This window comes from Bactrocera tryoni, chromosome 2, assembly GCF_016617805.1.
Source record: "Bactrocera tryoni isolate S06 chromosome 2, CSIRO_BtryS06_freeze2, whole genome shotgun sequence".
Lineage (NCBI taxonomy): Eukaryota > Metazoa > Arthropoda > Insecta > Diptera > Tephritidae > Bactrocera > Bactrocera tryoni.
Window position 1 is genome coordinate 75,819,269 of NC_052500.1, and position 13,951 is coordinate 75,833,219.

Sequence of the window (13,951 nt, forward strand, 5' to 3'; positions counted from 1 at the left end):
CAAATTTGAGTGTTCTCTTCTTCACATTTTTCAGGTACGATTAATCTTTTCCATGCTTTTTATCTTGAAAAAAGTATAACACATTCTTGCCTCTCAAAGAAACCATGCTCAAAACGTACAAGTCACAGCTGTCCCGCGAATTTTTATTTTTCGTTTCTAAACAATTTTTTGTACTAAATGAATCGGTCAATTTGACTAGACTACAACAAAGATGTGAACGCTTACTCCGAGGCAGAGGTAAAAGAAAAAGTATTAAATGAGAAACATATTTTCATTATTTTCATAAATTACAGTTTAAAAAGAGTTTCGCATTAGTCGTGACCTTTATAATAACTTCGTGGACAAATATGGTATGTCAGAAGGAGTTACAAGGGAGGACAAATGCAAACATCAGTCAGAAACTCATGTGATTGTATTTTTGTGGTAGGCTGCTATAATCGTTTGAATCAATAGTTTTGATAATCAAATTTTCAATATATTTAGGTTTTCTGCTTTTTCTGCACATGAATGAAAACAATCGAACAGCCGATTCATAACAAGGTGTCATTGTTCACTTTTCTTTTATTATTTGAAGAATGGAAATTGTTACAGGGTGTAATGGAACATTGAGACAATATTTTTATCGAGAAAAATTAATATATTAAATTATGTATAATAATTAATATATAAATTTCGTGATTTTGAAAGTAATGACAAACAGGTCGTACGCCTTATGTACAATTTGCATCGCCTTCGAAATGTACAATAGATTCATTTTGAGCCAGTTTACCATACCATAATATATGTATGTATGTATGTATATTGTGGCAAAAAAGCACCCATATAATGTAATTAAATTCCCCGGCAAACGATATATAAAAAAAACTATTTTGCAAAGTTATTAGGACTGTCCTCAATTATGAAAAGTGTTTCGAGGACTGGAAAAATCGTTGGCGTAAGTGTATTGCATCTGGTGGGGATTACATTGAAGAACAATTTACAATTTTACAATTTCCGGGTACTTTTTTGTCAAAATGTATACTCGCTTCAGCTTTTTTTTATAAATGCGTCGAAATGTAGGCAGTTTTTAATATGTATTCTTCATTATGTAGTATTTTTTTGTATTATTTTAAGTTATATGAACCAAATTTTTAATTTAAGAGTTTCATTTTTAAAATACCAAAAAATATTCGGGATATTTTTACGCACTAAAAAGGAAATTTTCTAACAAACTAACGAAAATCTACACATTTCCAAACGAATTTTCAAATTTCGGTTTTAAATGCCCCTACATAGTTTCAACTGACCTCATTTAAGTTCAACAAACTCTCTAAGGACATTCAAAGGCAACAATTTCCATGTGAAAATAGAGTGTTGGATGACGATGATAATCAGCTTAATGGATTATTAACGCACGCCTAGTTTACATATGTACGTTTTTGCAATAAAGAGAGTATATGAGTCCATTTATGTATGTATATGATATATGATACGTATGGTATATACGTATATACGTATGTTGATATAGTTGACTTATTTTTAGAAGGAAGAAGCCTACTTGCTTTTGAAAAAATATAATAAAATTAAATGTGCTGTGTTTTAGAATATTAAGGCTGACACGAGTATGCAATGCTGGATGTGTCGCCGTAACACAGTGGAGAGATGACTTTGAGAATGGAGTCGTTTACCTGAATCTGGAACTAGAGATTGATAAATATGCTCTTTAATTGAGGAGCGATCGTTATCATTAGAGCAAAATACTTCAAGATCTACAACTTCTCAGCCAAAAGTTAGAAAATTAAAGAAGCCATACAAAACACTGTTTTTACAGGCTTATTATTGGCCTACCTAGCGTACTTTTGCATAAAAATTACAAACCTGCAGCTAGTATATGTCATGGTACTAAGAACTAATTAATTCTACAATAAATTACGTCACATAACGGTACAAGTGAGGCATTCTTCTCCAGCAAGTGATTACCTCACTAAACATGTGTGCAAAAGACATCATATTACCACGCTTCGCATGAGCTGCTACTGGACTCTAAGGCATCCTTAACCTACTCTTCTACATAAATTAACGGCTAGAAATAATTATATAAGCATACATTATATAACATACATATATGCATATACATATACATAATTACATTGCCCACAGGACGCACCTTTTTCACTATTCTCAAGGCATATACAACTACTGACAACTATCTATGAGCGCACCAGCACAAAATTGGAACGTTGAATGTAGCAAAATTAAAAACCAACATTAAATGTTTGCCTCCACAAAGTATATGTACATTACGTAGCGCCAAGTGCCTTTCAGTCTCATCTTACAACTATACGAGAACGTCAGCTTTGTACAGCGTTACGCGCCCAGTGTCCTAATTTGCACTTTCAACAATATTTATTAACTGATGGCTTTCTATATAGTCACGCCTCGAAATGACGGAGACGAAAGAATGCAACGAAGGTATGAGCGTACTAACAAATAGTTATAAAAGCGAATAAGCGTAAAAAGATCAGTGCAAAAAAGAAAGTAAAAATTTATGTAGAGCAATCGACAGTAGTCCAGGAATACGGAGGTGGTTAGGTAGTCGGTAAAAGCCCACTGATTAACAGGCTTACCACCTTAGGGCTTTTAACGAATTTCACGCCATTTTTACGTTTAACGCGCATGCAAAAGACGCACCCATATTGGTCTCATTCGCAAAGTGACCGGCAGAAGTTTGGTGAGATTTCTTATTTTTCTTTAGTGAATGGCGTTTTTCACACTTTAGATAGCATTTAGCCGCTAAATGGCGAATGGACAAAAAGGTAGTGGCGAAAAAGTGTTCGAGGTCACAAAGACTCTGCTTTCTTACATATACATAAGTACAGTACAGTTGTGGTAATTTAATTGAAACGGGTTTCATAGAATATTTTATAATAATGTTGAAGAAGTTGTTTCGGGCGTTGCATTAAATGCCTACCAGAACGGGAAATTGACAACTAGTAAATCGTTTTAAATTGTACAAAATTAATCTTAAGTGTAATGCAATTTTTAAAACAAAACTAAAAACCAAACCGGAACGCTCCAGTCCAAAATATAATTCATCATCTTCTTCTTATTGGCGTAGACACCGTTAACACGGTTATAGTTTACAACAGCGCGCTAGTCCTTCTTCCTTTTCGTTACTTGACGCCAATTGGAGATTCAAAGCGAAGCCAGATATTTCTCCACCTGGTCTTTCCAACGGAGTGGAGGTCCTCCTCTTTCACTGCTTCCCTCGAGGGTACTGCGTCGAATACCTTCAGAATTGGATCATCGCTTCATCGAATGCTTTTCGCCGTGGCCAATGCGCAAAGGACCATAAATCTCCCGCGGGATCTTTCTCTCGAAAACTCGTAACGTAGACTCATCAGATGTTGTCATCGTCGGGAATAATGTGTGACTTATAGAGTTTGGTCTTTGCTCGTCAAGAGGGGACTTTACTTCTCAATTGCCTACTCAGCCCGAAGTAGTACCTGTTGGCAAGTGTTAATACTGGTTCCAAGATAGACGAAATTATCTACGACTTCGAAGTTATGACTGTCAACAGTGACGTTGGAGCCAAGTCGCAAGTTGGTTTGCCTTTGATGTAAGAGATAAATTTTTTCAAATTTGGTTATATTATTACAATTAGGTAGAGTCTACACTATTGTTCACAAAATTTGTTTTTGTTCATACATTTACTCTGTTTATTGGGAAATATCTCAATCAATGCTTTGTTGCGCTTCTTTTTGTCTTAATCACCGCCTTAATGCTACCTGGCATTGACGATAAAAGCTTTTGCAATAATCCGACCTCAATGTCTTCACACTACGTCTTCAAACGGACGGAATCCAGTTCGTTTTTGTTCGTTGGCTTCTGTGCAGATACCCGTTTCTTCATAAGCGCACACCGGTTCTCGATCGGGTTTAAATCGGGGCTATTCCCAGACCACGCTAACTGATTTATACCTCTTACAACCATAAAATTGCGAATCTGCAGAAAAAAATTATGTCGTTTTGAGCGTGATACATTTCTTCGATGCATGGTATAAAATTTTCTTCCAGAAATTTCGTATACGCCTCACCATTGACTTTTCCTTCAATTAATTCATTATAAGAAAAACAGCTCCAGACCATTCTGCTTACTGGCTGGCGTACTGTTGTTTGTAGGCATTCTCCACTGAACCGTTCGCCTGAGCTTCTCCATACATGGTGGATACCATCAGATCCTAAGATATTAAACTTGTGTAAATCTGAGATAATTACTGTCTACCACTGATCCGCTGACCGATTCCACCATATATACGGCTGTTTCCGCATTCATTGGCTCAAAAAAGGTTTTTTTGCAGAACGTTGGGCGCTATGTGTCGAATCATTGAAATCACACACAAGTCCTTGTAACAAACACTTTTTTTTTGACAAATTATCAAATTATTTTCCCGAAATTTGGTATGGATTATTGCCCAAATCAACGCTACAGTCTCCGAATAAATTGTTCAGATCGGTCCACTGAACTGATCAATATCAAGATAAATATTTTTTATGACTCTTTTTGCTAAAAACAGTTTGTTTCCTTTTTATGTGACCAGCACTGTATGCATATAGCGCATACTATATCTAAATTTCGCTATTCTCACCAAGTTAAATGATTGGAATGTTTGGCCAAGTAATGGATGTGGTGTTAAGCTATAAAACTCTGCATTAGTATAATTATACGGACTTTAATGATTTTAGCGGCGCTATTAAGACTATTAGAAAATAAAAATGTCAGTATTTTATTAGTAGTGAAATATAACTTTGCTGGGTGGAAGAAGGTGAATGTAAAAAGAACTGACCTACTACTATTAAACTGCCTTCAACAAGCATTTTAATTATAAAATATTAATTCGAAAACTTACAAAATGCATAACACTTACTTTTATACATCGAAGATGAGTGAATGCTTAAATTAAATAAGCTTACGATATCATAAATACTGATGTAATATTTTTATTTAATGTATTTTTCTTAAATTGCTTAAGCAGTCATCCCATGAGAACCGCCCACAATTTTCATGCTGCAATCAACTGGTTGCATGAACGGAAAACTGGTCTCCATTATATTTTATATGTAGTGGTTTATGACTCATGACTAATGTTGCAGCAATGCAGGCGAGCCGACGAACTGAAGCTGCCTTTTACTTTACTCAAAAAAATGAGATAAAATAACACAAGAAAAATAAAAATCAGCGATAAATGATTATGTTGTGCTTTCTTGCACTTCGCGATACTCGCACAAGGCGGTAACTCGTTGCCTCCACAAGTATACATAAAAAATGTATGAGTCTCTTTGTACATATGCATACATATGTATGTATATATTTATGTATTCTCACATAAGGTAGCTTTATATCTTACATAACAAATATAAAAATAGAAGCCGTACTCACTACATAATCGTATTAATGCCAAACGACTTAAATCCTTTTTCGTTAGTTTTAATTCCTTTTTCATTTCTCACATTAAATTCACGTTTTGCACGCTTTCATTGAAGCTTCACTCTGCTTACGAGTGTTTGAGTAACTTTATGGCTGAAGTCAAAGCTTCATTGTGGCGACGCCTCATTCCTGTTTATAGACATGCATGGGCACACGAAAAATACGCGCATAGAGACAAACTGCCCGAAAGCACATTTTTTCGCGAAAGTACGTGTATGTTCGCATTTTTGCATTCGTCAAAAGTAAAATTGATTTATTAATGTAATAAATTTAAAATATTTGAAATGGGTGCGCGCTTTATTTTTTATTCATGCAAATTCCGCGCGATGACCAAGTGATATCTTTTTGAGGAACGTCATCAAATCGGCAAAAAATATACATACAAATGTATACACATATACATATGTACACATATATATACATGCATATGTATGCATGTAATTATGTATGTACGTGCTTCGAAACCATAAGTACACATACATATTTAACTCAAAACGAACGTCGATATCTTTGAGAAGTACTCGGGGATATGATTTTGTCGAAAAATCGGAAAGCCTGCAAAGATATATTGTAGATAATTGATCAGCGGTGACGAACTGAGTCGACTTAGTCATTTCCGTTTAGCTGCTTCATACGTGGTGTTTTAAAAAATAACGGGAATTTTCGCTTTTGAAAAAAGAAAGAAATGATTGATTCATTCTTTCAATCGCCGAAAGATTTCTTCAACTCGCTTTATTGGATAGCCGTTAGCTCTTTCAACGATTTTCATCTATCTTGTAAATTGACGGTCCTTTATTAAGGTTCTCTTTATTTTTGGAAATAGGAAAAAGTCACAGGAGCCATATCTGGCGAATATGAAGGTTGATCATCATTACAGTACTGTTTTTGGCCAATCAACCCCCTCTAATGCATACGTAGGTTTCATATTTCGGGATTTGGCAATACTAGTGCAGCAATCAGGAAACTCATAATTTTATCGTAAAGTTTGACATTTTTCATTCAATTTTTGACAAACGAAGCGTCATCAAAGACCAGTGTTTAGCGTTGGTATGGTGAATTCAATCGAGATTGCAAATCACTCTAAGATGGATTTCGTGAAAGTCGTCTAAAATCAGTTGTTGTTCCGGTAATTGTTAGTGCTGTGCCCAAACTAATATTGCCGGATCCTCATGTGACCTATCGTGAGATAGAGACAACTATGGGCATAAACATTCAATATTGCATGAACATTTGACTGTAAAAAAATTGTTAACGTTGGATCTCACATAATTTGTCATTCACTCACAATTTTTCAAGGCCCGATTGGGCAAGAGAGTTGTTAACAATATACGATAGCGGTACTTCGAAACACGTCTATGACATCATGACAGGTCATGAATCGTGAATTTACGCGTTGAGTCCGAAAGTTAACAGCAATCGACTGTATGGGTGTTTCAAGATGAGCCGAATCTAACAAAAGTTGTTTGCATAGGAAATCGAGCTGCTTTTTTTTTGAAAAAGCTCTACATGTCACAACCATACTACTGGAACAACACAGAGCAGTAAATTCTGAGTGATATATCCGTACAACCATTTGTTTGCATACTCCAAGCAGAGGGGCAAAAGTGCTTCGACAATTGATTAAAACGCATGCAAAAGTGTATAGAAATTAATGGAGAATATTTTGAAAAACAATAAATTGATTAAAACTTGTTTTTGTTTTCGAATCCCGAAATATAGTATAAAAGGCAACCAACGGATCAACAAAATAAAAATATTATTGACAATTGGACTCTCCAAACCCGCGAAATTCTAAATTTTCCAACTCCCGTTATTTATGAACACACCTCTTATAAGCGAACTAACCCCTGTGTATTTAAAATAATGATCTGATTTCTAGCTTGGAACCAGTATTAACACCAACAATGTCAGCCTAGAAACCCAATGTAGAATAACACTTGCTAACAGGTGCTACTTCGGACTGAGTAGGTAATTGAGAAGAAAAGTCCTCTTTGGCAAACAAAGACCAAACTCTATAAGTCACTTATTATTCCGGTCCTGCTATATGGTGCAGTGGCATGGAAAGAAGAAGAAGATCTGAAATTTGAAACGTTTTTTCTTGTTTTATCAATATTTCAATAATTTTGAAATATCGCTCTGAGCGAATGAAAACTATTAGTTTGGAAAATATCTCCAACCTAATATTTCAATTAAATTATTAACTTTTGACTATGTATATGAAGAGAGGAACTAGCAATGTAAAGTACGGTAGTCAAAATAAATTGTCATAAGTTTGCATGAATCAACATGAATATACACAAGGAGAGCACAGTTGAGAATATAAACAAAATGGGAGCTGAATGGATTTTCTATAATTCTGTCATTCTTCATATTATATTATGATGTATGTGTATTTACGATAAAAAATTCATCTAAGGAAATGCAATTTATTTCCTCATTTTTTAGGTTAGGTACAAGTACATAACTGCAAAGCCACCTCATTTGTTACATGTTCCAATATACATATCACACACGCACACATACACATTCATATCGCTAAAAAGATTACTTCCTGCCGAGCTATTCATAACTTCGCGTTTCTTGAAAACACAGTTGTTTCATATCACTTTCATGGCGATCTGATTATTTAGACTAAAGCTTTTTCCCGCAGTTTTCCATGATTACGCACATGTTTGCTTTCCGCTGTCATGCTGCATTTCCTACATTTTTGTTTAGTTGCATTTTGTTTTAGACGGGTATATTGAAATAGTTTTTCTTATTTGACCTATTTTACTTTTCTTCAAACACACAATTTACATACACATACTTGTATACGCCTACACGTATGTACGCATATGGTGCGTGCGGCATACATATGGCATGCCGCATGAATGACTGTGGCATATTCAATGGGAAAGGGCATTATATGAAAACTATATGCTATGTTTGAACAGCATACAATCAGGTGTTTTTGTTAACATGTTGGTATGCACAGTGTGACAAACCAAGGATGCAACGAAAGAAAAAAAATACAACTGAATAGGAGAAAAGTACATTTCCCACCGTAGACAGGCTTTTCTTCAGGTAATTTTTCACTGATATTGCGGAGAGCGCAACACAAGTTCGTTCTTACTTAAAAAAAAATTAATTATTTATAGCTAAAAATCAATCGAGGATGAGTGAATAACTCCAGAAAAGAAAAAAAGTAAGGGCAAAAATAGTGAGACTTTTTAATTTAAATTTTGCGCGACAACCCATTCAACTGATGATCAATTCAATGAAATAAAGGAATTGGTGCTCTTAAATGGACAATTAACAGTCAGAGATACTGGCATCGTTGGTATATCGGAAGGATCCATGAATGAAAACCATTTTCAAAGAACATTTGGGACTAAGAAAAGTGAAAACCCAATTGGTTCCAAAATCCCTAAATTTTTTCAAAAACTGCATCGCGTTAACGTCTGTGAAACAATGCTTTCAAACTACCTGCATGTCATGAACATTCACTGGCGATGAGTCTTGGATCGATGCTTATTTCTCGGATACCAATCGACCGAATATCTATCAAAGCAGAGAAAACCACTTAAAGCAGGTTAAAAATCAAGGTTATGTTGACAGTTTTTTTCAATTATCGAGTCGTGGTGCACTCTGAATTCCTTCCGACCGGCCGAACTGTCGACAAGGAATACTGTTTGAGTGTTATGCGTTGGAATTAGGGGCCGACAACTCTTGGTTTCTGCACCAAAATGCACCGACGCATACTGCAGTGATTCTTCGTGAGTACCCAACAAATTTCCACGGAATTGTTTTACCATCACTGGGAGCTACCAATAAATTCGTGTTGAGGTTTACAAATAAAAAGCGGTAACTTCGGTTGCACCGAAGTAATAAACTTCATTCGTAAAGGCATTTCTTATAGCATAAAAGAAAAGGATATTTTCAAAATTTCTGATCGATACCTCAAAAACGAAACCCTCAGTATATGACTCGGCTCGTCACGCTGATCATTTTTATATATATTATACTACCAGGTTAAGTTCTGGTTATAAATACACTACTCAACAAGTCTGAAGGAAAAATTTGCGATTGTTGTGCTAAGAGATCTGTATGCTCCTTGTGGTATCCTGATAACGGATTCGAGTTCATAAATTTTCCTTAACGTACAGCTATTTTTGTCATTTTATTTAAAGTTGGTGGTTTGACGCACAGGATTTTTATTATAATTTTTTTCGCTTTTAGCAAAATTAGCAAAAAGCAGCCTCTAACATCTCAGTTGCAAAATGACTGTAAACTAGTGTTATCCGAAGTCAAACTGAAAATTGGATTAGTCTACTAAATTTATTATTACACGATGGTTTATAATAATCTTTCAAACTGGTACATTCCGACAATAAAATTTGCATATTTTCGCAACTTAAACTTTGTTTTGCGACACTGTTAGGATGTTGAATTGAAATTCGTTTGGTTTAAGGTATAAAATAATATTTCTAAAAATAAATTGAGCTTATTTTTAAATTTTGTACTTGTATGAATAAAAATAGAAACAAATGCACTAAAATAAAGAAAATAACAAAAATAAATACTTGCTATAATAGAAACATGTTAAATAATTAACTAAAAACAAATTATATCTAAAATTATCTAAGTAAGTATATGCTATTTATCACCAATATGTACACTACATACTCTCATTACAGTTATTAAAGTCACATAGTAATAGTAACGCAATCAAATCAACTGCAATTACCTCGACAGCCGTACGATAGGTTCATCAGAGTTCCAACTATATTTTCTATATTTGCGATATCGCATTTTCTAGCACTGGTTAAGCGAAAAATTACTTGTAACAGAATTTGATTGATGACTTTAAGACAATTTCCTAGACACTATAGATAGGTATAGCCTCGCGAGTACCTCAAGGGCAACGCTACTTGACCGGCTTGTATTATACACTTCACTGATTGCCAGCCAATTCGAATTGTATGATTACTTCTCTTCTGCTTTGGTAAACTATTTATCACACAGATAATCGCAAGGGCTTACATTATATGTTTGTGCCACGTGCACTATATTGTAAGTACGATTGTCTTTTGCAACGGCACGGACAACTTTATATGACCGGTGAACTTATTTGTAGATTTCGATTTCTTTATTATTCGTTTTTTTTTTTGTTTTGCTACTGCTTTTGCTTTGTTGTAGGGTTGCGCACTTTGTTACTTAAACGTCTTCAATCAAAGTAGAGCACAAGCATTGTTAAAACGGCTTGAACCTCTGACATTTCAGTGTCAGTTTGACTTTTGTTTTTATTGCTATATTTTATATTGTACAAGTACACACGTTTCGCATTTAATATTGATTTCTTCAGGCAGTTATTTATTCATGATCCCCAATTGAAAGTGAAATGGAAATGATAGTGGTATTGGCGCTGGAAAATCGAGTAAATGATTTAGTACAACAAATAAGCGAATAGAGAAGTGGATGTTTGCGTTGTGATGTGTAAATAGTTAATAAGTTTCATGTATCGCGGAATATGGACAAATCAATCGTATGTGGGAAAGTAGCTCGAATATGTATGAGAGAGTGTGAGCGTTGAGACCGTTCAATAAATATACATTTTTTACAGTGTTCGTAAAATTCTTTTGTCGAAATAAAATCAACTTTAAAGTATACTTTATTTCATCTTTGCAAATTAAAAAAATATATGAAATTTTGAGAAATTTATTATACATAGTCTTCTTCTTCATTGGCATAGACACCGCTTACGCGATTGTAGCCGTACAGTACGTACATTTTTTCTGTAAAATTTCACTTTGCGTAACTCTATGACTACACTTTTATTTTTAATTTCATATATAATTATTTGTAATCAGACCACTTTTTATGTAGTATTGTCCTGATAATTTTAAAATGTGCATTTGATGACTACGTGACTTTAAAAAGGTTAAAGTCAAAGCTATCAAAAATGTTTCTTAATAATTCTCAATTTTAAATATATACTTACATATGTATATATATACATCAATATAATAATATATTGAATCATTCATTAAATCATTGGAAGACACCACCCGATTTCTGGTTTTATGGTCTACAGTGGCACTGGATCGTCTTTGATACAAAATTGTTTATTAATAAATGATTCAAGTGCCATTTAGTTTATTTTATTAACATGTATTATTTCTGGCCTCAAATAAATTTTTAAAAAATTTTTTTCATTTGACCTATGAAATAAAATTAGTAAATTCAGCGCTTTATTTACACTAAAAATTAATATCTGAAACAATTACACTATATATAAAAGTAAATTACTTTTTAAACGAAAGTTTTTGAAAAACCCATCTGATCAAAATTCACTCGGACTGATAATAACAAAACTATATTTTCACGTCATATTTAATATCTTTATTATCAAAAGTATGCCAACGCTTTATCCAATTTTTCCATACGCTTGTTAAAGGTTAGTCTATTGCTGGCCTTCAGCGATTTTTGTTTTTTTTTTTTGGTTTTGGCTCATTTTTTATGCACCATTCATTAGATTGTTGAGCAGTTTAGACCAGGTCTCACCAGCAGTAATTATGTGTTTGATAAATGTATGGTCCTCAGCTACGTTCTCAGGCATCTTTTTGCTATCTCTTCATTGCTTTAGCACAAAATGCAGTTACTTTGGTACGAGTATAGCATTGACACGCTTCATACCCAAAACCAACCATTAACCAAAATGTGTAGAGTCCATAAATTCGTGTTCGTTCCTCTTCTATTTGTAATGCCAACAAGACGATTTTAAAGCACTGTTTCCTTAATTTATCCGATGTTATTGTCATTAACAGAGGTGAAAGGACTGCTCGCACGACGCAAGTTTTCGATGACTTCACGACTTTTAGTAAATGCTTTGAGCCACTCAAATACTTGTGTTCGTGATACAGTAGACTTCCCAAAACACTATTGTAACATTACCAACGATTCTATATTCATGATTCCATTGGGAAAAAAAATTTCAAACAAACTCGTTCCATTTCTTCCATGGAAAAAACTCGCCAGAGAAACTTTTCTCATCGCAAAGAAACAGCTGTCAAACACATAAAAACGTCATAAGAAAAATTTATTTTTATCGAAACCAGTCCGAATCAAATTTAATCAGATGGTACTTTTTCCAATAATGGCAACTCAATTAAAGGAATTTTTTATTGGAATTAATATTTAATAGTTCGTTAGAAATATCGACTCCATAGAAATATAGTAGAAAATGTGATTCTCCAAAACTTACAGATCAAATATCGCACGAACATAAAAAAAATCTATTTCTATCAAACCAGTCCGGATCAATTTTGATCAGATGGTACTTTTTCCAATAATTTGAAACTTTTCTTAGAATGTTAGTCTAAAATATACATATTTTTTAGTTTTAAAAAGTTCGTGAGAAGTATCGTCACTATAGTTCTATAAAAGAAAATGAGTTTCTCCTAAACTTACGGTGAATTCGTATAATTTTTCTGTCATACTTTGATTGGGTAGGTATATAAAATTGTATACTACAAATTGATATTACTTACTACTTGAGTGAATATTATGAAACTTCAGTAATACCACTGAAAATAAGCCACTTAGAATTTTACGGCATGAAAACACGATTTCTTGCAACCACATGTGCTTAAGGGCTAACGAGTTTTTGTAGCAAAATGGTGAAACACACGGCGAAACTCACGTTAGAATTCAACAAGAAATTATAAATGAAAATATGAAGCAGCCGCGATAAAATCTAATGCCAAATACTGAAAATGTATACCGTTATATGTACGTATATACTTTACAAAAACACGCAACGTCTGCATGAAAGTTTCCACTGTGTTCAAAACATTGTTACTTGCCACAAATCGATAAGAGTAAAATAGAGAAAAGTTTCATGTGCGACATTTAATGGACAAGAATTACTAGAAAGTAATACAAAGTAAAGTGAGCAAAGAGAAAGTGTAAAGAAATTTGGCAACGTCATAGTTGAACTTTGGCTTGGTAAGGGCACAACAGCAATTGGCTGCTGACGCTTTAAAATTGAAGGCAAGAATGTCAGAACAATGCCACGAAGATACAGAAATATACATGTACATACATATATATAAATATGTGTTATAGTATGTTTTTGTTAAAGTTTGTGGCATGGAAGTATTATGAGCTATGTATGTGAAAGTAGCACAAAGAACAATTGGCATTTTTGTCGACTTCTTAGAATTTACATACAAATGATATGAAGATGAATAAGTTGATATTATTGTGATATTTTTTCAAAGTCAAGAGCTCACGGTGGTCAAACATATAGGTTGACGTTATTAGCTATAAAGAAGCTGTTAAAGATATTAAATAAATCAACAATAACTGATTAGTGGTGCCAGATGAAGATAAATGAATACACTTGTCTTATCCCTCTTTTTATTGTACATTTCGGGTAATTGTTGCAAATTTCGCACAGTTTCAGTTAGTATTTTAATTTAATTCGCTAAAAACTGAATAGTCG

The 13,951-nt window shown here is 33.9% G+C and overlaps 1 protein-coding gene across 7 annotated transcripts in view; it reads right to left on the reverse strand.

The window, feature by feature from the left end:
* LOC120768404 (serine/threonine-protein kinase GA29083) overlaps positions 1-13,951 on the reverse strand; it is a 72,005-nt gene that overhangs the window by 8,062 nt on the left and 49,992 nt on the right. For 2 of the 7 annotated variants that reach the window (XM_040095085.1, XM_040095079.1), the window contains exon 1: positions 10,193-10,272. The exons of the other annotated variants lie outside the window; for them this stretch is intronic. In XM_040095085.1, the coding sequence (XP_039951019.1) occupies positions 10,193-10,257 (65 nt within the window). In that variant the 5' untranslated portion in view covers positions 10,258-10,272. Of the gene's footprint in view, positions 1-10,192; positions 10,273-13,951 lie in introns of those variants that run through there. 7 annotated transcript variants of the gene reach the window in all.